The sequence below is a fragment of the Arvicola amphibius genome, chromosome 2 (genome assembly GCF_903992535.2).
Source record: "Arvicola amphibius chromosome 2, mArvAmp1.2, whole genome shotgun sequence".
Classification (NCBI taxonomy): Eukaryota; Metazoa; Chordata; class Mammalia; order Rodentia; family Cricetidae; genus Arvicola; species Arvicola amphibius.
This window is the reverse complement of record NC_052048.2, coordinates 147,794,253-147,817,886: the sequence shown is the minus strand read 5'-3', so window position 1 is coordinate 147,817,886 and position 23,634 is coordinate 147,794,253. Positions and strand designations below refer to the sequence as shown.

Here is a 23,634-nt window from a genome sequence, read left to right as displayed (position 1 = left end):
CGGAGACTTGAAATGTTCCCAAAACTTCCATACAAGCAGAAGTCACTCTGCAGTCTCTGATTGTCGGTATTGCAGAACTTTTCCTATTGCCCTGAACTGAAGTGTAAGTAGGTAATGAATGTGATATTCTCTATTCTGTGTGTTCACTTAGCATGGTATTGAAAACACTTAGCAAGTCAGAACTCTGTAAAAACATCATTTTTAATGAAGCCTGTTTCAATACTGATGCTTTCCTAGGTTTGGGTGTTTGGTGTTTTTCTCTCCTCAGGTCACAGTTTTTCTCTACTGTGCTATGTTTTAGGGTGAGAGTCTGTTTCCCAAGCTTTCGAGTTGAATGGTTCTAATTTAACACTTGCTGACTGGAGCAGAACTGGCTCTTGCTGACTGAGATGCCCTCCCACCTCACTGGGCCTTTGAGTACATACAGTTAGATCTTCAGTGACAGTGTTAAATGGGTTTGTGGAGTGGCTGGGTATAGGAAAATGTCTTTTCAGAGGATTGTTACAGCCAGGGTTGGCACCCATGAGATGCGCTGATTGTCTAATAAGAACTGGCTCCTATTCAAGGCTTCTTGAGATGCACTGTCTCCCAACCGTCTCCCACTGTCTCTTACCATCTCCTGCCATCTCCTACTGTCTCCCACCGCCTCCCACCGCCTCCCACTGTCTCCCACCATCTCCCACCGTCTCCCACCATCTCCCACTGTCTCCCACCGCCTCCCACCGTCTCCCACCGCCTCCTGCCATCTCCCACCGCCTCCCACCGCCTCCCACCGTCTCCCACCGCCTCCTGCCATCTCCCACCATCTCCCACCATCTCCCACCGTCTCCCGCCGTCTCCCGCCGTCTCCCACCGTCTCCCACCGCCTCCCTCCATCTCCCACCGCCTCCCACCGTCTCCCGCCATCTCCCACCGTCTCCCGCCATCTCCCACCGTCTCCCACCATCTCCCTGTCTTCATGGTCAGGAGTGGGTTCTGTGGCACAGACGGCCTGGACTGTGTACTAACCTAGCCATGCATGAGCATCAGTTTCTTAGCCTTGCTTCCTTGGAGCAAGGCCCTCATAGGGATGCTGTGGTGCGGAAGGTCTGTGCTGTCAGAGGTCTGCTGGCTGCTATAACTAGGGACTACTTGTAAAGGCATGCAGTAGTATTTGGCATGCAGGAATATGGGCAGGGTGAAGGAATTTAGTTTCCAAGTAAATGTCTGTTCCCTTTCTCCCAGGTCCTTGAGCTCTGAGTTATGCAGGCCTGCAGCTTCCTAGCTGTGTGCCTTTGGGCCAGTATTTCACTTCCATTTATTGGTCCTTTAAAAAGAAAAAAGGGGTAAGGAGGCTTATGTGGGACAAACAGCATGTGGCATAGTGACCGACGCATGTTGAGTGGGCATGTGTTAGTGGGCCTATGTGGTGGTGGTGGTGCCTGGTGGTGGGGTATGGTGGTGAGCATGTGGCTTGGGGCCTGTGTGGTGGCAGCTGCTTTCTCACAGATCAGCAGCCAGACAGCAAAGACATATAAAGAAACAGGGTCAGGCTATAAACCCTAAGCCCATCTCCCCAGAGACCCACTTTTTCCAGCCAGACCCCAATTTTCCAGAGTTCTACAACCTTGCAAAAACAGTGCCACTGGCTGGGAACAAGTATCTCAACATAGGCGCTTGGGAGAGGCATTTCACACGCAATCAATACCACTGAGTGGTTGTTTCTGTTGGCACTGCTGTCAGTGGGACCCAGTCTCACTAATTAAAGTGGCCTAGTGGAGATACAGTAGAGGGATGCCAGGTCACGAGGTCCCGGGAGCAGACCCTGATCAGGTGGGGCAGCTGGGAACTTGAGATATGTAAGATCAGCTTAGATTTACTTCAGAGAAGAAGCTGCGGTTATCTTCTCGGATAGGACACCTGTATAAATTGAATTAGCTGAATTAGCCCACGGAGGAGAGGGGAGCTCTGTGCTGTGACTGTAATAAGTCAGATTGTTTTGACTGCAGCAGCTGAGTGTACATTGGGTTTTACTTCTGATTATAAGACTATTGAAGATTGTATATTGTGAAAATGAAGGGGGAAGGGGGCCCGTCTGTTGGGGCTGGTTTGTTGAGGGTCCAGGGAAGGAGCTGAGCTCTGGCCAGGGAAGGTAGAAGGTAAGGAAGGCACTGAAGTGTGTGTGTGTGTGTGTGTGTGTGTGTGTGTGTGTGTGTATAGAGAGGGGGAGGGTGGCAGCGGCACAGGACCCGCTATGGGGGAGGGTGGCAGCGGCACAGGAGCTGTCCTGTTGGTGTTTAGAGGACCTGCTATCTCTGGTAATCATTCAGAGACTGCAGGGTTACCTGGCACTGTGTGGATGATGCTGTTGGGGGCAGCAGGCCAGTGGGTGAGGGGTGAACCACTGTGACAGTTAAGGAGGAAAGTGAGATAGGAGGAAGGGAGGAAGGGAGGGCTAGGGCTCAAGGGTAGGGCTTCTTTAGGTTGGGTCTCTGTTGCTGTGGTAAAACACCACGCCCACAAACAAGGGATTATTTCATCTGTCATACTCCATCACCAGGAACTGAAGCCGAGGCAGAGAGGAACGCTGCTGACTGGCTCGCTCCTCATGGCTTGCCCAGCCTGCCTTCTCATAGCACCCAGAGCTGCCAGCCAGCCCAGGGTGGCACCACCCACAGTGAGCTGGGCCCTCCCACCTCAATCACCAATCAGGAAAATGCACCATAGGTTTGCACATGGGGCCTGTCGGGTCAGGGTATTTTCTCAGGTGAGGTTTCCTATTTCCAAATGACTCTAGCCTATGTCAAGTTGACACAGAAGTAGCCAGTATGGGGCTCTGTGTCCTCAGGAAGTGTGGGCTTGTGGAGCCCATTCCAGGGTGTGCCAGGAGGGGACTCTGCTGAGGAGTATCCTGGGAAGATGACTGCTTGATCTTCAACCCATGTTTTACTGTTAGTTTATTATTGCGTTATAAATGTTCTTTCTATAATTTCTAGTCAAGTATGTGAGTTGCAGATCTTTTTTCCCCCCTAGTCTGTGGATTGTTTTAATTTTCTTAGTTCTTTTTCTTTTTCTTCTTTTTTTTTCTTTTTGGTTTTTCGAGACAGGGTTTCTCTGTGTAACAGCCCTGGCTCTTATAGACCAGGCTGGCCCCAAACTCATAGAGATCTGCCTGCCTCTGACTTACAGAGCTGGGATTAAAGGTATGCGCCACCACCACCCAGCTAATTTTCTTTGTTACATATTTTGAACAAGAATGGAAATGTTGGGGGCTAGAGAGATGGCTCAGAGGTTAAGAGCATTGCCTGCTCTTCCAAAGGTCCTGAGTTCAATTCCCAGCAACCACATGGTGGCTCACAACCATCTCTAATGGGATCTGGTGCCCTCTTCTGGCCTGCAGGCACACACACAGACAGAATATTGTATACGTAATAAAAAAAAATGGAAATGTTGAATTCATGAGGTTCAATTTTTTTTTGTCTATGTATTTTTGCTTTTTGTGGACTATCTAAATATTTAATTTACCCTCAGGTCTTAAAGCTTTAGAAATATCTACATCTCTATCACTAGCTCGTTTTAGCAACTCTGTCGTTAGCTGTTGTGTCTAGGCCCGCAGTCTGTTTGGCGTTGGCTTGTGCGTCTGATGTAGGTGAGATGAATGTGAGGAGGTCGCGGGACCGCACACCATTTGTCTGGAGAGCTTGCTCTTTCCCAGTGAGGCTGCTGGTGATGTTTATGTGCAGCACGGTGTGCAGTGCGTAGTCTCTGTGTAGTGCTTCCTCTTGAAGCTGCAGAGAGGCAGATGATCCCAAATGTTCCACCTCGAGAGGCAACCCAAGAGCTGACCGCACTCCAGAAGTATTCTGGCGAACATTTATTTTATAGCTTAGGAAATTATTATTCTTTTAATAATCAAGAAATCCATTGCAGGGACATGACAAGTAGTTGTAAAAGTCGAACTGGATTTTGGACTGGGATGGAAAATGCTGTAAACGTTGTTGAAGGGCACAGGAACAAGGCAGGAAAGGACAGCGCATGGATGCAGCTATGCAGAGGGTGGCTGGACGGTGGTGGCATTCTTCCTAAGACACATCTGAAGTGTGTAGGAGCACACATGGTGAGCTCGGGGGTTCAAACGAAGGAAGTGGTGCTAGGAGGAACATGGCTGACCGAACGTTCAGGAAGATCCACCTACACTGCAGGGCACATCACTCACGCTGACTTGATGATATTTCTAAATAGCAACTGTGTTCAGATAAAAATGGTGTAACAGATTCATGTAGCCTGTGCCTTCGTCTAAGAAACACGAGAGGTCGTTACATTAACTAGCTGCTTAAGATTGCCCTTTTCTGTAAATGTAGTATTTAAATGGACTAAAATATCTGTTAACAGCGCTTTTTTTTTTCCGAATAGGCATTTTGTTGTTCTTGTTGGGGTTGGGCTCCGGGCCTTGTCTGCTAAGGCAAGCTCTCTACCCTGAGTAACCCCAGCCCATGAAAAGACATTTCCTTGAGAAAAAAAAAAAAGAATGGCCGTTCTAGGAGTAAGGTGTCACTGGGATGATGTCCTATATTGCTATCTGTCCCTGAAGCCAGAGTGGTGTTGGCCGGACTACTTAGTAGAAGTTTCCTAATGGTCAGTCTTACTTCCTTCAGTGTCCTTTAGATGGAGATGGACTATTGAGGTTGTTACCAGGTCATTTGCACACCCGCCAGTAAGTCCTTGTGGAGAAGGTAGACTTGCCATTAAGATCAACTCTTGTGCCAGGACCTTCAGTGTGAACTGACTTGTGTTTTAAGCGCCATTCTGTGTTTAATCAGTTTTCTGCCTCAACAAAGTCCACTCAAACAAGCTTGCAGCAGGCTGCCAGGTCCAGACGACCTGCTCACAGGGTGGGAATCTGAGAGGACTTGGCGGGAGTCAGGACAACCCGTGGGCTCTCAAAGAATGGCGCTTCTCAGGTGACTTATTGCTGTTGTCATCCTTCTGTTCGCGTCTTCTAGGGGCTTCGTGTCCCTCAGCATCACTGTTGCTGTGAGGTTTTCATACATGTTCACACATGATGTGTTCTGTGCATAGCTGTCCTTCTATGTCCCCTCTTTTTACTGACCCGTCCACCTTCTCACTGCCTCAGTGAATGTCTTAACTTCTGAGAGCCGTTCTAATGGCCAAGGCTGCCTGCATCCTGCCTATATTCATGCTGCTGTTTTCAGCTTTTGTCTACACAGTGTGGGGTTTTGTTTGTTTGTTTGTTTGTTTGTTTAGTCCTCTTTGAGCCCTTGACTGTGCTGACCTCCCTGGTATGAGCATGGTCACTGTTCTGAGCTCTGAATACTCAGCTCATGGAAAGTCTCTCAGTGAGGAAGTGTGAATTTCAGATCGCAAGCAGGCATTGTGACTGAGCTGTCAGCCCTTGTTCAGGGACTGTTGGACTGTTGGCAGGGTCCCTGTGCTGCCACGGCGTACTCTGAGGACAGCATGACTTCATGCACGGTCCCTATCTGCCCTGCAGGCCCAGGCTTTCACAGCTCTCTCACCTGTCCCCTGGGCACTTGCAAGTTGCCACACATGTTTCCTGGTGAAAGATAAACTTTGCTTTGACTTAAAAACAAAAACACCAAATCCCTTTCTTCTGTGCATGTGCGTGTGTGTGTGTGTGTGTGTGTGTGTGTGACTGTGTGGTTTGTGGGGACATTTGTGGCTGTGAGTGCAGGTGTGTGTGGTCAGTAGACAACCTTGGGTGTTGGCCTTCCCCTTCCACTTTGTCTCTTATTCACTGTGTAATCAGGATGGCTGCCCCATGATCCTCAGGGAGTCTCCTGTCTCTGCCTCCCACCTCATTTTAGGATCACTCACACACACACACACACACACACACACACACACACACACACCATCATCTTGCTGTGAGTTCTAGGGATTCAAACACAGGCCCTCACACAAATGTGGCCAGTGCTTCCTCCCTCCCCCTCACACCCCGTGCCATCTCCCCTGCCCCGTCTTCCCCTTTTTTTCCATGTAAGAAACAAGCACAGTTCTTTTTCATGGACCCTGGAATGAATGTTGTTATGAGATCGCAAGTATTTTTTCTGAAATGTTTGTCTCTAGAATTACAGAAATTTTCTATCTTAAAATGTGATTTTCACATTTCTCAAAAACTTTCAAGGTTATAGGCCCCTTTAAAAATGTCTAGATTTAGAGGTTCGAAGCCCCTCTTCAAGCCAGCTTGTGCTCCCGTTGGTTCAGGGTCTGCTCAGGCCACCTGAGGTGTTTGTTGGTACATGGAGTTTTCCAGAGATAGTGCTGGGTGACGGAAGAGGCTGTGTCCCGTCTGTCACAGTGCTTATCTTTGAAGCTTTTTTTTCCTCATTTTTTTAATTAAAGATTTCCATCTCCTTCCCTCCTCCTCCCCCTTCCCTCCCCTCCCTTCCACCCATACCCCCACTCCACCCCTCTCCAAGACAAAGAGCCATCAGGGTTCCCTTCACTATGTTAAGTCCAAGGTTCTCCCAGCTCCCCCTAAGTCCAGGAAGGTGAGCAACCAAACTGACAAGGCTCACAGTGAGCCCGTCCATGCTGTAGAGTTCATGTTCATTGCCGTTGTCCTTGGTTTCTCAGTCCTCCTCCACCGTCAGCCACATTCAGAGAGTCCGGTTTGGTCCCCAGTTCCATCAGTCCCATTCCAACTGGACTTGGTGGTCTCCCATTAGATCTGTCCCACCATCTCAATGGGTAAACGCACTCCTCACGGTCCTGACTTCCTTGCTCATGATTTCCCTCCTTTTGCTCCTCATCGGGACCTTGGGAGCTCAGTCCGGTGCTCCTATGTGGGGCTCTGTCATTTTCTCCATCCAATGCCAGGTGAAGGTTCTATAGTGATATGCAAGATATTCATGAGTATGGCAATAGGATCTGTACATTTCTGGCACCCTCTCCTCAGCTGCCCAAGGACCTAGCTGGGGGCGTCTTCCTGGACACCTGGGAACCCCTCTAGAGTCAAGTCTCTGTCAACCCTAGAATGGCTCCCTTAAGTAAGATATATAATTCCTTGTTCCCATATCCACCCTTCCTATATCCCAACCATCCTATTCCCCCAAGCTCTTCCCATCCTCCATTTCACACTTTTCTCTCCCCATCCTCCCCTCCCCCCATCCCTCCCCACTCCCATGTTCCCATTTTTTGTCCGGCAATCTTGTCTACTTCCAGTATCCAGGAGGATAACTATATGTTTTTCTTTGGGTTCACCTTCTTATATAGCTTCTCTAGGATTTTTTTATGAATTATAGGCTCGATGTCCTTTATTTATGGCTAGAACCCAATTATGAGTGAGTACATCCCATGTTCATCTTTTTGGGCCTGGGTTACCTCATTCAGGATGGTGTTTTCTATTTCCCTCCATTTTCATGCAAAATTCAAGATGTCATTGTTTTTTACCGCTGAGTAGTACTCTAATATGTATATATTCCACACTTTCTTCATCCATTCTTCCACTGAAGGGCATCTAGGTTGTTTCCAGGTTCTGGCTATTACAAATAATGCTGCTATAAACATAGTTGAACAAATGCTTTTGTAATATGATTGGGCATCTCTTGGGTAAATTCCCAAGAGTGGGATTGCTGGGTCCTGGGGTAGGTTGATCCCAAATTTCCTGAGAAACCTCCACACTGCTTTCCAAAGCGGTTGCACAAGTTTGTATTCCCACCAGCAATGGATGAGTGTACCCCTTACTCCACATCCTCTCCAGCAAAGGCTATCATTGGTGTTTTTGATTTTAGCCATTCTGACAGGTGTAAGATGATATCTCAACGTTGTTTTGATTTGCATTTCCCTGATTGCTAAGGAGGTTGAGCATGCCCTTAAGTGTCTTTTGGCCATTCGAACTTCTTCTGTTGAGAATTCTCTGTTCAGTTCAGTGCCCCATTTTTTAATTGGGTCCATTAGCATTTTAAAGTCTAGTCTCTTGAGTTCCTTATATATTTTGGAGATCAGACCTTTGTCTGTTGTGGGGTTGGTGAAGATCTTTTCCCAGTCAGTAGGCTGCCTTTTTGTCTTAGTGACAGTGTCCTTTGCTTTACAGAAGCTGCTCAGCTTCAGGAGGTCCCATTTATTCAATGTTGCCCTTAATGTCTGTGCTGCTGGGGCTATACGTAGGAAGCGGTCTCCTGTGCCCAAATGTTGTAGAGTACTTCCCACTTTCTCCTCTAACAGGTTCAGTGTGTTCAGATTGATATTGAGGTCTTTAATCCATTTGGACTTGAGTTTTGTGCATGGTGATAGACACGGATCTACTTTCATTCTTCTACAGGTTGACATCCAGTTATGCCAGCACCATTTGTTGAAGATGCCCTCTTTCTTCCATTGTGTGCCCTTAGCTCCTTTATCAAAAATCAGGTGTTCATAGGTTTGTGGGTTAAGATCTGGGTCTTCTATTCGATTCCATTGGTCGACTTCTCTATTTTTATGCCAATACCAAGCTGTTTTCAATACTGTAGCTCTGTAATAGAGTTTGAAGTCAGGGATGGTAATGCCTCCAGAAGTTCCTTTATTGTATAAGATTGTTTTGGCTATCCTGGGTTTCCTGTTCTTCCATATAAAGTTGATTATTGTCCTCTCAAGATCTGTGAAGAATTTTGATGGGATCTTTAAGGGGATTGCATTAAATCTATAGATTGCCTTTGGTAGTATTGCCATTTTTACTATGTTGATCCTCCCAATCCAAGAGCAAGGGGGATCCTTCCATTTTCTGGTATCCTCTTCAATTTCTTTCTTCAAAGACTTAAAGTTCTTGTCAAATAGGTCTTTCACTTCCTTGGTTAGAGTTACCCCAAGATATTTTATGGTATTTGTGGCTATCGTGAAAGGTGAAGCTTCTCTGATTTCTTTCTCTGCTTCCTTATCCTTTGTATATAGGAGGGCGACTGATTTTTTGGAGTTGATCTTGTAACCTTCCACGATACTAAAGGAGTTTATCAGCTGTAGGAGTTATTTGGTGGAGTTTTTGGGGTTGCTTATGTACACTATCATATCATCTGCAAATAACGAAAGTTTAACTTCTTCCTTTCCAATTCGAATCCCCTTGATCCCCTTGTTTTGTCTTATTGCTATTGCTAGAACTTCAAGCACTATATTGAAGAGATAAGGAGAGAGTGGACAGCCTTGTCGCGTTCCTGAATTTAGTGGGATGGCCTTGAGTTTCTCTCCATTTAATTTGATGTTAGCTGTCGGCTTGCTGTAAATAGCCTTTATTATATTTAGGAATGACCCCTGTATCCCTAATCTCTCCAAGACCTTTATCATAAAGGGGTGCTGAATTTTGTCAAATGCTTTTTCTGCATCTAATGAGATGATCATATGGTTTTTATCCTTCAGTTTATTTATGTGATGGATTACATTGATAGATTTTCGTATGTTGAACCAGCCCTGCATCTCTGGGGTGAAGCCTACTTGATCATAGTGGATAATTTTTCTAATGTGTTCTTGGATTCTGTTTGCCAGTATTTTATTGAGAATTTTTGCATCGATGTTCATGAGTGAGAGTGGCCTGTAATTCTCTTTCTTGGTTAAGTCTTTGTGTGGTTTAGGTATCAGGGTAATTGTAGCTTCATAAAAGGAGTTTGGCAATGACTGTTCTGTTTCTATATTATGAAATACCTTAAGGAGTATAGGTATTAGGTCTTCTTGGAAGTTCTGGTAGAATTTTGCATTGAACCCATCAGGTCCTGGACTCTTTTTGGTAGGGAGGTTTCTGATAACAGTTTCCAATTCTTCGCGACTAACAGGACTATTTAGAGCATTTACTTGGTCCTGGTTTAACTTTGGTATATGGTACTTATCTAAAAAAGTGTCCATTTCTTTTACATTTTCCAATTTTGTGGCATACAGGCTTTTGTAGTAAGATCTAATGATTCTCTGAATTTCCTCTGTGTCTGTGGTTATGTCCCCTTTTTCATTTCTGATCTTATTAATTTGTGTGTTCTCTCTCTGCCGTTTCATTAGTTTGGCTAGGGGTTTGTCAATCTTGTTGATTTTCTCCAAGAACCAGCTTTTTGTTTCATTGATTCTTTGGATTGTTTTCTGTGTTTCTATTTTGTTGATTTCTGCCCTCAGTTTGATAATTTCCAGTCTTCTACTCCTCCTAGGTGAGTCTGCTTCTTTCTTTTCTAAAGCTTTCAGGTGTGCTGTTAAGTCTCCAATGTGTGCTTTCTCCGTTTTTTTTTAAGTGGGCACTTAGTGCTATGAATTTTCCTCTTAGCACTGCTTTCATAGTGTCCCATAAGTTTGAGTATGTTGTGTCTTTATTTTCATTAAATTCAAGAAAGACTTTAATTTCTTTCTTTATTTCTTCCTTGACCCAGGTGTGGTTCAGTAGTTGACTGTTCAGTTTCCATGAGTTTGTAGGCTTTCTGGGGGTAGCATTGTTGTTGAATTCTAATTTTAATCCATGGTGATCCGATAAGATGCAGGTGGTTACTAATATGTTTTTGTAACTGTGGAAGTTTGCTTTGTTACCGAGCATGTGGTCAATTTTCGAAAAGGTTCCATGAGCCGCAGAGAAGAAGGTATATTCTTTCCTGTTTGGGTGGAATGTTCTATAGATGTCTGTTAAGTCCATTTGGTTCATTACCTCTATTAAGTCTCTTAATTCTCTGTTAGGTTTCTGTCGAATTGACCTGTCCATTGGTGAAAGAGGAGTGTTGAAGTCTCCCACTATCAGTGTGTTTGGTTTGATGGCTGTCTTGAGTTCTAGTAATGTTTCTTTTATATAAGTGGGTGCTTTTGTATTAGGGGCATAGATATTCAGGATTGAGACTTCATTCTGATAGATTTTTCCTGTAATGAGTATAAAGTGTCCCTTTCCATCTCTTCTGATTGATTTTAGTTTGAAGTCAACTTTGTTAGAAATTAGTATGGCCACACCCGCTTGTTTCTTAGGTCCATTTGCTTGATAAACCTTTTCCCAACCCTTTACTCTGAGTAGATGTCTGTCTTTGTGGTTGAGGTGTGTTTCTTGTAAACAGCAGAATGTTGGATCCTGTTTTCGTATCCAATCTCTTAGCCTGTGCCTTTTTATAGGTGAATTGAGTCCATTGATATTAAGTGATATTAATGACCAGTGGATGTTAACTCCGGTTGTCATTTTTTATTCGGTAGTAGAGATTGTGTGTTTCCTTTCTTTGAGATGTGCTGGTGAAGGGTCGCTAGATGTCTGAGTTATTTTGGGCAATGCTGGACTCCTTTGTTTGTGAATTTCCTTCTATTACTTTCTGTAAGGCTGGATTTGTGGCTATGTATTGTTTAAATTTGTTTTTATCCTGGAATATTTTGTTTTCTCCATTTATAGTGAATGAAAGCTTGGCTGGGTATAGTAATCTGGGCTTCCATCCATGGTCTCTTAGTTTCTGCAAAACATCTATCCAGGACCTTCTGGCTTTCATGGTTTCCATAGAGAAGTCAGGTGTTAGTCTGATAGGTTTACCTTTATATGTTACTTGACCTTTTTCCTTTGCAGCTCTTAATATTCTTTCTTTATTCTGTATGTTTTGTGTTTTGATTATAATATGGCGAGGGGATTTTTTTTTTGATCCAGTCTATTTGGTGTTCTGTAAGCTTCTTGAACCTTAATAGGCATATCTTTTTTTAGGTTTGGGAAGTTTTCTTCTATAATTTTATTAAATATATTTTCTGGACCACTGAGCTGTATTTCTTCTCCTTCTTCTACGCCTATTATTCTTAGGTTTAGTCTTTTTATTGTGTCCCAGATTTCCTGAATGTTTTGTGATGAGAATTTGTTGGATTTGCTGTTTTCTTTGATCAGTGCGTTTATTTTCTCTATGGTATCTTCAGAATCTGAGATTCTTTCTTCTATCTCTTGTATTCTGTTGGTTATGCTTGTTCGTTTACATAGATTTTCTATATCCAGCTGGCCCTCGGGTTGTGTTTTCTTCCTTGCCTCCATTTCAGTTTTCAAGTCTTGCACTGTTTCCATTATCTGTTTGATTGTTTTTTCTTGGTTTCCTAGGATATCATTTATGGATTTACTCAATTCTTCAAACTTTTTGTTATTCTCCTCGTCCATTTCCTTAAGGGAGTTTTTCACCTCCTGTTTAAGGGACTCTATTACTTTCATAAAGTCAATTTTTTTCTACTTCTTCTTGATTAGTGTGTTCAAGTCCTCCTGTTATAAGTTCGCTGGGTTCTGGTGCTTTCATGTTGTTTTTCAAATTGTTGGAGGAATTCTTGCATTGGCGCCTGCCCATTTGTTCCTCTGAATAATCCCTTTTGGGTCTTCTTTTAGAAGTTCAATTCACCCAATGAATTAAATTCACTCACCCCAATGAATGATGGATCCTCTGGCAGACTGTCAGGTCTCCTTGCAGGCCAAGCAGCTCACTGACAAAGGGCCTACCTTGCTGCAGGCAGGCTAATGAAGGAGGGGACCTCCCACCGGCCCGGGTGCACTCAATTCCAGGTCCCCGGCGCCCAAACAGGCTGAGCTGTGGGATTTTGTGGCCCCCAAAGACGGGAGGATGAGGCGGGGGGGGGGGGGGGGTTCTGGGTGCAAGCTGGGAAGGGACAGGAAGAGAGAGGCAGTATCGGGGAGAATAACCCCTGCTGGAAGAGCAGGAAGTGTGCGGGTGGCAGGGGGGAGTTGGGGAATGTCTGTGGTCCCTCTCCTGGCAGCTGCCGCGGTTCGGGCACTCACTCCTCACTCACCCCAATGAATGATGGATCCTCTGGCAGACTGTCAGGTCCCCTTGCAGGCCAAGCAGCTCTCTGACAAAGGGCCTACCTTGCCGCAGGCAGGCTAATGAAGGAGGGGACCTCCCACCGGCCTGGGTGCACTCAATTCCAGGTCCCCGGCGCCCAAACAGGCTGAGCTGTGGGATTTTGTGGCCCCAAAGACGGGAGGATGAGGCGGGGGCGGGGGTGGGGTGGGTTCTGGGTGCAAGCTGGGAAGGGACAGGAAGAGAGAGGCAGTATCTGGGGAGAATCTGAAGCTTTTCAGAGAGAAGGGAGAAAGGAATTCTGTTAGAGGACTAGACATTCTTTTTAATTTTTAAAATGTTTTTTATTTATAAAATTAAAATATAGCCAGGCGGCGGTGGTGCACGCCTTTAATCCCAGCACTCGGGAGGCAGAGGCAGGCGGATCTCTGTGAGTTCGAGACCAGCCTGGTCTACAAGAGCTAGTTCCAGGACAGGCTCCAAAGCTACAGAGAAACCCTGTCTCGAAAACCCCCCCCCCAAAAAAAATTAAAATATAATTGTATCATTTCCCCCCTTCCTTTTTTCCTCCCTCCAACTCATACTGTGCTGGGTCCTTCCCCATTCCCTTTCAAATTTATGGCCTCTTTATCTTTAGTTGTTATTCACACACACACACACACACACACACACACAAATGTATAAATACAATTTGCTCAGTTCATTGAGTGTTGCTTGTATGTCTGTGATGATTTCAGGACTGATGACTTGGTTTTGGGTAACAGGGGTTCGTTCCTGGCGAAGGCTGATTCTCTCGTTCCAGCAGTCCTTCGTCGCCTGCAGACTCTTTAGCGAAGCGGTCTGCTTACCTCTCCCTATTTTGCATGAAGATAATTCTGTTTCCATGTTCAGTTTGCCCAACTCGAATATGCACACCTTTCTTTCCCTGCTGGCTGTCTGTCCGTTGCGTGGTGTAAGACCATCAGGGAAGTTGGTCCAGTAGAAAAGAAGGAGCTAGCTAGAGGAGTCAGAGTTAGGGGCATGAGACCAGCAGGCCAAGGGCAGTGGGTATGTGTCTGTCATCCCAGCCACACTGTGCTGAGCCTTCTGGCAGTCCGGGAAGAGGGAAGCTGGCTCCGTGGTGGAAGTCGCAGGGCCGGTGGGAAGCGAGACTGCTGTGTTACTGCTGGTTGTGTTTGCCCAGGGGCCATGATTTCCTGACACTGGGCCTGGGGACAGTTTTCTTTAGAACCTCCTCAGTCATACCTTCACCTGTCTTAGTATGACAAACGTGCTTTGGGTGGATACATACGGAAGAGTCGTGAGCCCATGAGAGTGCTCCTACAGAGTCTGGAATGGTAGGAAGCAGAGTGGGCATGCTCCATACCCATCTCATTATCTCTTAGAGGGACAAAGCCACAGGTTTGGGGTTGGGGGAGGGGAGTCCTTGTGAGGGGCACTGTGTGCCCAGTGCCTTGCTTTGGCTGTTATGTGCAGGAATAATAATTTTCTGTGACAGCCACAGAAGCACCTGGCACTCATTGGTCTTCCCTCTGTATGGACATGAGCAGGCAAGAGCCCAGTAGGACCCAGGCTCCCCAGGAGCTATGTGAGGCCCCCTGACATGTCCAGGGCCCCAGGATTCTGACGGGCTGTGGTAACTGGAGTCTGAAGATTTCAAGAAGGACTTATTTATAGTGGTCAGAAGAGAAGGTAGAGTAGAAACCAGAGTACCCTTAGAAACACGCACTTAAGTCACATTGCATCCTTGTCCATCCCCAGCCCTCAGCTCATTCTTAACTGGACAGGATCCGGCTTCTGTTGCTCTAGGAATAACTGACTGTGTCTATTTGAGAGAGGTGCCAGTGACTGCTTGAGGCTTTTCCTAAAGACACGAATGCCAAGACCACGTTTAAAGTCTTCTGACCAGTAAACAGCTATGCGGGGTTAAGGTCCGTGTCTGAGAGGAGCTGGGTCAGAACACACTCATTCTTGAACACTGCCTCTTGTCTAGCCTTCTGGGCACCCTTGATATTAATTCCATAGACAAACCACCCTGAGCTTGGCATAGCTGTGCCCGTGAGTCTGGTCTCTGACAGTCACACCTTGTCTGAGGGTTTCTCCACATGGCAACAGAGGAAGACAGCATGGTCAGGACACTGGCCTGGGGATCTAGATGTAACCAGTCACCCAGAAGGAGGCTGGGGCTTAGTAGGGCTGCAGTCTGGGTGCTGAAGGTCTAGAATCCCTGTCTTAGGGCTGGAGTCCGGGTGGTGAGGACTCTAGAATCCCTGTCTAAGAAAGGAGTCAGCAGCAGCCTGCTTTCTCCTACTCCAATCTTGCAGAGCTCCTACTATCAGGTGCCTTGACCACCAAGCCCAAGCAAGGACCAGATGGCACACTTCAGGTTTGCTTTGCCCAGCACACCTGTTACTAGGTGGGCTCCATGAGAAAGGGACCTCTTGCTTAATGTAGTTCTCCCGTTGACTGGGAAGAATTGGGGAGAGCTCCAGGGATGGTCAGGGTATGGCCTTGGAGGACCTCTTCCTACTGGAGAGCTCTGGAAGGCTCTCCCCAGAAGTGTTTCGTATCTGACCTGCAAGCGCCCTCCAGGACCCTCCCAAAGACATCTGGCTGCAGTGGCTACTCAGCTGTGCTTTCTCATGCATGGCCTTTTGGCTCAACTCTTGTCATGGCCTGTCATGTGTTGTCCCTGAAGGTCCTCAGCTCTTGGAACAGTGAGGGCTTCCTGTAGGCTCTCCCAAGTCTATGGGCAGGTTATTAGAGGGAAAATTTCTACAGATACTCAGGTTGGAACTGGAATAGGTCGCAAGGCATGAGACCAGATCTGAGGTGGCTTCGCAGGACTCTGTTCTTCTGCCTCTGTCTCTACTGCCTGCTCTGCAAATCCTGCCTCTGCCACTGTGGCCTCAGCTGGCGTGGGAGAGCAGTGAGCAGAGCAGACCTGCCATAACCTGGGCTCTCTGGCCTAGGCCTGTACGACATCTCTTCCTCATAAACTTGCGAGGGGTTTTCTGGCTGAGGAAATGCAGCTGCACAAGGCATCCCAGAAGGCAAGGTTGGGGACTTGGGGCTCCTTGAAAGATGATTTTTATTTTCTCTATAGTTTTCTCAAATGATATTTTCTGTCACAAAGTTAAATGAGGGCAATTTCGCTTTCATTGTCCTAAATAATATTCTGTAGCCTGAGAGAATAGAACTGTTATCTTTCATTCTAACAGCCGGACGGTTTAATGATTCTTGTCCTTCCTCACTCATCAAGCATCTGATGCAGTCATGTGACAGAGCTGGAGTCCTCATGAGCTGTGGGTGGGTGTGGGGGACTCATTTGAAAATGTTTCCCCAGGTGATTTGATATGCTTTCTTCCCACGCCGCCCTTCTGAAGGGGTTCCAGTATGAACGAAAGGCCCAGTTGGGGTTGGTTATTAAGGCAAAACAGTTGAAGATCAATGTTAGTGATTTGTCAAGAGCCAGTGTTGGTCAGTACAGCTTTCCTGTTTCCTCGGCTCTTGTGAGGGTTCTGCCGGGGGCAGGGGTGAGCGGGGTGGGGGCAGCGCAGGCTGAGTAGCTGTGTGCTTTCGGCTGTTTACAGTGGAGGAAAGTTCCGAGGGAGGGATTGGTGGCCTGTTCATATGGAAAACATACAACCTATGGCTCTTGGCTAGTGAAAGGTCTCATGTGAGGGAGTCAAGGGGGACACAGCTGTTAGTACCACAGTAGACAGTCAGACATGTTGGGGACTCTGAGGAGTCAGGTCCCAGCTCCACAGACAGACGGCACAGCAGAGCTCTGAGGAGAATCGACTCATGAGGCAGGAGCAGAGGCCTTCTTTATAGGTCTCTGAGGAAGGAGGAAGATGTCTCAGAAAGATTCTGCAGCCAGGCTGTCTCTGATTCCCCTTCAAAATGAAAAAAAATATAGCTCTCACCTTAAAGGAAACAGAAAACTGGAGCCCAATTTGAGTGACCATGTCCCAGAACTGCAGATGTAGGTTACCCCAAATTCTGTGTTCCAATATGAAAGTGGTTTCATAAAGCCTGATGGTTTTACAGAAGAAAGGAAGCTGTCAGTCAAGGCAAGTTTAAAGTACAGTGGTGGACACATCAGAGAGGTGGCTGCAAGGAGATGGGGGAGCTGTTCTGTAGCCTAGATGCTGTCTGATGACTGGCTCTGGCTTGGTGGAAGCTAGGCATCTTCTAAGTTAATAGATCACAGGGGTTTTTAGCCATTAGTCACAGGATGTTAGTTTGGGCACAGAGGTGGGCAAGGAATGGCTCTGCAGAGGGCTCACGCTGGCCTGGGGTAGGTAACTCGCCTCTAGAGCTTCAGCGTCCCAACCTCCCCACATCACGACCGTTCTCACCTGTCTTTGCAGACACAGTTCCTTCCCAGGAATTCCTGTGGACTCTCTGCAGACTTCTGGGATGTGGGGAGGGGTGTGCTGCCGCTGGTAACCCCGCGAGACTGGGAGAAGGGAGGGCAGGTGTTTCGGTTAGTGTCTTACATCTGCATTAGCCTTAGTCACACAAGCAGGCCTGCTGGGGAGCAGTTACTGGACAGTCACAGGCAGCTTGGTCTCACCCAAGGCCGCTCACCATCTGCTTTTGTCTTTCAGAATGTCGTTCTTTCTGGAGGCTCCACCATGTTTAGAGACTTTGGACGTCGTCTACAGAGAGACTTGAAAAGAGTGGTGGACGCCAGGTTGAAGCTGAGTGAAGAGCTCAGTGGGGGCAGGATAAAGGTAGGGGCAGTGTGCAGGCCCACTGTCCTCCAGCATGGCCAGCAGGGCAGCTAGGTTGGATGGCCATGTTCATTGGAGGATGTCTTTAAGACCACTCATCCCCTCTTCTGCAAGATCAGGCATGGGTGTGTTTGTGCGACCAGGGTGCTACCGAGACAAGATGGCAGCACTTACGGTGAGGGAACGTCCCCGTTACAGCGAGACAACCGATGCGTGCGAGGCTGTGCCCATCGCGGCTCTCAGCCACTGGGGTGCCGCCTGGGCCAGGGAGCGAGGCTGTGCCCATCACGGCTCTCAGCCACTGGGGTGCCGCCTGGGCATCTCCCTGAGATGGGTGTTGGTAGGGAAGTGAGAGCAAAGAGCCCTCTGCCGTGAGGGACCTGTTGCAGTGTTTATTTTGTTGTAGTGTTTGGGGTTCACTTTGTTATTGACCTTGATAAGCCATCTGGGTTGTTTGAATAAAGCCATCAGTTAGGTTAATTGTGTTAGTACCAGAAGAGAGGGTCTCGGTCAGGCACGAGCACTTCCTTTCCTGAGTCTCCCGGGGCTGGCACTGCAGTGTGGCTGAGGCCGTCACTGGAGGAGCTGATAGGATGTACTGTGCAGACTAACTGCAGTTGCTTTCTTTTGCAGCCTAAGCCTGTGGAGGTGCAGGTGATAACACACCATATGCAGCGCTATGCCGTGTGGTTTGGAGGCTCCATGCTGGCCTCAACTGTAAGTCCCTTTTCATATGACTTTTACATTGTCATCTGTTCGTCTCTGTAGGGTTTGGATAAATACTGTCTATGAAAATTAAATACCATGTGTTCTGTTTGCATGGCTTTAAACAGACTAAATTCTGTTTGATATAAAAATGTTAGTTATCAGTTAAATTGTATATCTCATTCACAAGCACCCTGCTAATTGTGGGTTGCAGATAAACATGTGTACATGAAATCTGAAAGTAATCTAGAGCATCCTGGCTTTCTCCTATGTGTGTGCACATGAGTGCACATGTACGTGCAGGAGTGTGCAAATTGTGTGAGGAGGCCAGAGGTCAATATTGGATCTTCTTCAATCCCCTTTTCTTTTTGAGTCAGCTTTCTCTCTAGGACCTGGCTCACCAATTAGCCTAGGCTGGTGAGGGATCTCAAGGGCTCCACCTGTCTGTCTCCCCAGCAGTAGGATTAAAGGTGTACATTGCCATGCCTGGCTTCCCTAGGGTGCATGGATGGGCTCAGGTTCTCACGTTTATATGACAAGCGTATACAACTGAGCCCTCTCCCCAGCACCTCCTTGGGTCCTTTCCAAATGATTATTTTAATGTATTAATACTCCCCCCTTGAGTTTGTTAGCAGCTATTTTTAGTTCAGGTTAACAGATATTTGATCCCAATAAGTGGAAACTGAGTAAATCTGTTGTTTTCCAGTGCTGGGAACTGCTGAGGGAATTTTTAAAAGTGAAATGAACTTCTGCCTGGGTGTCACCCAGTGGTTGGCAGAGGGACCTCTGGATGAGGACAGCCCCCGTGCCCCTTAGCTCACTGGTTTCCCCTTCCCCTGCTCATCCTCTCCCTCCCGCTGCTCCTCCTGCAGCCGGAGTTCTTCCAGGTCTGTCACACCAAGAAGGACTATGAGGAGTACGGCCCCAGCATCTGCCGCCACAACCCCGTCTTTGGAGTCATGTCCTAGTGTCTGCCTGGGCGCCATCGTCTGACAGTGTCGTGTTGGGAATAAGTGTCCTTCAGAACTGAGCAGCCGGGCTCCTGTAGATAGCAGTGCAAGCAGGGTGCTCTCACCACCAGTGCGCGGGCCGGCTGCAGTCCTTCCCGTCAAGCCATCTATCCAGTTACTGTTCGAGACCCTCCCCCCTTGCCCTCCTCCCTCTCCCCTTTGCCCTCCCCCCTCCCCCTTCCCCTCCCACTTTCTCTCCGTTCCATCTGAGCTTCTAGTTGAAAAGTACAGCTCTGAAGAAGTTCCTCGCAACCTTAGAAACTACTAAAGGAACCGTGATGCCAAGCGGTTTCTCCAGGAAAGAATGTGGGGTGGACCCCTGGCCTTCTCAGCCTATTTTTGTAAATAAAATGTTATAAACTTGAAATACATGTTTATATTTCCTATCATTTTGTATTTTATGGTATTTGGTATAACCGACTGACACCAAGCATGAGTAAGTCTGGATGTCACGGAGTTCTGTAATAAAGTGTTTAACTGTGAGGCATGTTCTGATGTGTGTATAGGCAAACAAAGCAGCAGGCTTTATGCCACACGCCTGCTGGGAAACGATCACATGTTATCGGGGTGATGTGAAGTCTGGACACTAACCAGTGTTGGGTGAGCATTGCTCCAGATGTGCCTGAGCTTCCTGGGCTGTTTTCTAGAATATGACGGACGGGTCAATGTTGCTGATGTTGGATGAAATGCTAGCCACACTGTTGTAATAAAAGCTGCTAGAACCTTTATAACTGCTCCTTGTGGTGTCTTCCGGCTTCCCTGCCCATTCAGAGATCCTTGAGCTCTGTTACAGGTCTGCAGAGGATTTGAGGATCGATACAGTGTGTGTGTGTGTGTGTGTGTGTGTGAGTATGTGTGTGTCTGTGTGTATGTGTGTGTATATGTGTGTCTGTGTGTATGTGTGTGTCTGTGTGTGTCTGTGTGTGTATGTGTGTGTATGTGTGTATGTGTGTGTGTATGTTTGTGTGTGTATGTGTGTGTGTATGTGTGTGTATGTGTGTGTCTGTGTATGTGTGTGTCTGTGTGTATGTGTGTGTATATGTGTGTCTGTGTGTATGTGTGTGTCTGTGTGTGTATGTGTGTGTCTGTGTGTATGTGTGTGTATGTGTGTATGTATGTGTATGTTTGTGTATGTATGTGTATGTGTGTGTGTATGTGTGTGTATGTGTATGTGTGTGTATGTATGTGTATGTTTGTGTATGTGTGTGTATGTTTGTGTATGTGTGTGTATGTGTGTGTATGTTTGTGTATGTGTGTGTATGTATGTGTGTGCATGTGTGTGTATGTGTGTGTATGTGTGTGTATGTGCGTATGTGTATGTATGTTTGTGTGTGTGTATGTGTGTGTATGTGTGTGTATGTTTGTGTGTATGTTTGTGTATGTGTGTGTATGTGTGTGTATGTTTGTGTATGTGTGTGTCTGTGTGTGTATGTGTGTGTGTGTGTGTGTGTGTGTGTGTATGTGTGTATAGAATGTCTTAAAAGTGATGACACTAACCCCAGGAGTGGCTAGATAACCTGCTTGATGTGTTTTGGGCGGGTGGGTGCATCCTTGAGCCGTCCAGGCCCCCTTCCTAGGAAAGTTTTCAGGGCTTCTCGGGTGTCTGCTGAGTCTTTCTCTCACTCAGATGGAGGTCAGGAGATCCAGGCTGCTCCCCTCCCCCTATAATCCTTGTTACTTTAAAGATGGTTATTATCGTCCTTCCAATTGTGAGATATGTTTTCCTCTCAGAAGACTCCCCTTTGTAACATTTGGTTTACTGTTTACATTGGGAAGCAAGTTTGAGCTTTGTAGCCTCCTTTATCTTCAGTTACTCACAGTCAAAGTCTGAGAATATTCAATGAAAAATTCTGATAAGCAGAGAGACTACATTCAAGTAACTAAATAATTAAAAGAATATTATTGTATGTGTGTGTGTGGTGTGTACATGTATGGGGTGTGTACAAGGTTCCCATGTGGAGGTCAGAGGACAATGTTGTAAAGTCAGTCCTCTCCTTTGACCTTTGTGTGCGTCCAGGGATTGGACTCAGGTCTCCAGGTCTCTGAGCAAGTGACTTTACCTGCTGAGCTGTCTCACTGGCCCTTCATGCAACTTCTTTTATAGTGTAATTATACTTACTCTAAATTGTACTTTATTATTTTTTAAGTACTCAATGAATATTTATTAAGTGTAAATGTACACTTCATCCGCATTGCTTGCTAATGTGCTTCTCAGTCTGTGCACATGTGCACACACGCACAAACACACATAAATACACATACATGCACACATACACACCTGAGCATGGCAGTACTTGTGTGCTTATAGTCTCAGCATTTACAAGGCAGGGAGAGAAGGATCACAAGCTTGAGGCCCGCCTGGTCTACACAGTGGGTTTTAGGTCAGGGATACATAAACAGCAAAGACCCTCACTTGGCCTGAGATGGTCACTGTGTAGACGCTCTGTTGTGCAAGCCTGGCAGTGTGGGTTTGGGTTCCAGCAATCATAGTGGAGGGCGAGAACAGAGACCCCAAGTTTGTCTTCTGACTTCTGCCTCTGTGCTGTGTGATGTCTGCTCATGCAAGCGCGCATGTACACGCACACACTAAAGTATTTTCAAAAGTTAAAAACAATAGCAAAACCATATATATATAATATATATACCCAATATATACAAATATAAATAGATATGTGTTCGTACACAGAGGTGTGTTGTGGCTTACGGTATGGCTGTGTAAGCCCTTTGGGAACGGTTTATCAGGGTGTTTACCGTACCTCTCCTAGCTAAGCTGAGCCTCTTCACGTGTACTCACATGTGCCTACACGTGAGCAAAATTATCTGACACAAAGCCAGCTTTGTAACAGACTGTTGACTACACACATGGGCACTGTGCAGACATGGTAGAATGTAAAACACCGTCGTGCTATGCTGGCAGCGTGGCACACCGTAGAGTGGTGTCTCCTGTCATGATGGCATGTGTGACTGAGTTACAGCTTGCTGCTGCTGCCACACTTCACAGGTGTGATGGGCTGTGTCGCTAGTCTGAAATGACACCAGAGTAGGGAGTGTGAAAAATTCCAAGAGAGATATGAGTCAGGGTGTTGTCTGCGTGTGTGAATTAAGTGCTGTAGGTATATTAGTGCATTTTCAGGTGAGATGGGCTACTCACAAAGGAAAGAGCTTTGTTTAGCGGCTGATCTCAGAGGTTCGAGGGCATCAGGTCAGCTCTGGGGAGGACCCTCATTTTGCTCACATCATGTAGATGGTCACAGTGGTGAGCACTATAGGAGTGAGGGCTGCATCTGGGTTCATGATGCCGTACAACACTGAGTGGGGCAGGCTCCGGGCTTTCATAATGAGCCTCTCCTGGGAATCACTTTAATCTCTTCTAAGGGCAGAGATCCAAGTGTGACCCAAAGGCCTCCTATGTAAGGGGCCCCAGGCCAGCCAGGGAGCCATATAGCAAGACTGACAGTGAGAAGCTCACCAAGGAAAAGCCATTGCGTCTACCTGACAACCTGGGTGTGACCTCCAGCACCATTATGGAAGGAGAGACCTGGGACTCCCACATAGCTGGATGTACGTAATGGCTAGGACAGGACAGAGGGTAGTGCTTGTTTCCATGTATGCTGGGGTGGGGGGCACGTAGACCATATCCCTCATCAGAGAAGAGGCCTATGATATCCTGTGCTGTTTGCTGTGTTGCAGGGATGCTCAACCACAATTTCCCACTCAAGCGTTTGGGATCCTTCATTGTCTTTCATCTGGACACAGTTTTCTCTGCACCTTCTAGCTGTTTTATTGCAACAAATCCCTGGCTGGTCTGTCTGCTTCAGCCACACTCTCTGTATCCTATGCACGGACCAAGAGTACTTCCTTCTCCCCATTTTCATCTTAATTGTTACACTGAGTGCTTTTTTGGAGGGAGGGGGCCAGCTTGACACAAGTTGGAGTCATCTGGGAAGAGGGAGCTTCAGTCAATAAATCATCTCCAATCAGATTGACCCGTGGACAAGTCTATGCATCATTTTCTTGGTTGATGATTGATATTGGTGGGTGTAGCCCTAGGCAGGTGGGTGGCACCATCCCTGGGCAGATGGACCTGGGCTGGCTGCACGAGAAAGCTGCCAGAGCGCAGGCAGGAGAACAAGCAAGTTAGCAGTCTCTCCATGGTTCCTACCTCTGCTTCTGCTTGCGTTCCTGCCCTGACTTCCCTCTGTGATGGTCTGTGATGGAGTCATGTCAGCCACATAAGTTCTTCCCTCCCCAGGTTACTGCTGGTCATTGCAGAGGAGCAAACTACAATATTTGCATACTGTTTTGGAGCCATGGTGCCTCCCTGGAAGCTTCCTTCCAGCCTTATAGTCTAGGTGTGTGCCATCTTGTCTGTGGCCTTCTTCACATGGTGTGGTTTGTGTTTCTCACAGTGACTGTCTTTCTCTGCCCCACTGGCAGCTGCTTTGATTTGCCTCCTCCAGGCTTCCAGCATAA

The 23,634-nt window shown here is 46.9% G+C and overlaps 1 protein-coding gene across 1 annotated transcript in view; it reads left to right on the top strand.

The window, feature by feature from the left end:
* Positions 1 to 19,119, top strand: part of Actr3b (actin related protein 3B) — a 55,747-nt gene extending 36,628 nt beyond the window's left edge. The window contains exons 8-10 of the mRNA XM_038320001.1: positions 17,321 to 17,446; positions 18,080 to 18,163; positions 19,024 to 19,119. Coding sequence (XP_038175929.1) covers positions 17,321 to 17,446; positions 18,080 to 18,163; positions 19,024 to 19,119 — 306 coding nt within the window. The remainder of the gene's footprint in view (positions 1 to 17,320; positions 17,447 to 18,079; positions 18,164 to 19,023) is intronic.
* The last annotated feature ends 4,515 nt before the right edge of the window (positions 19,120 to 23,634 follow it).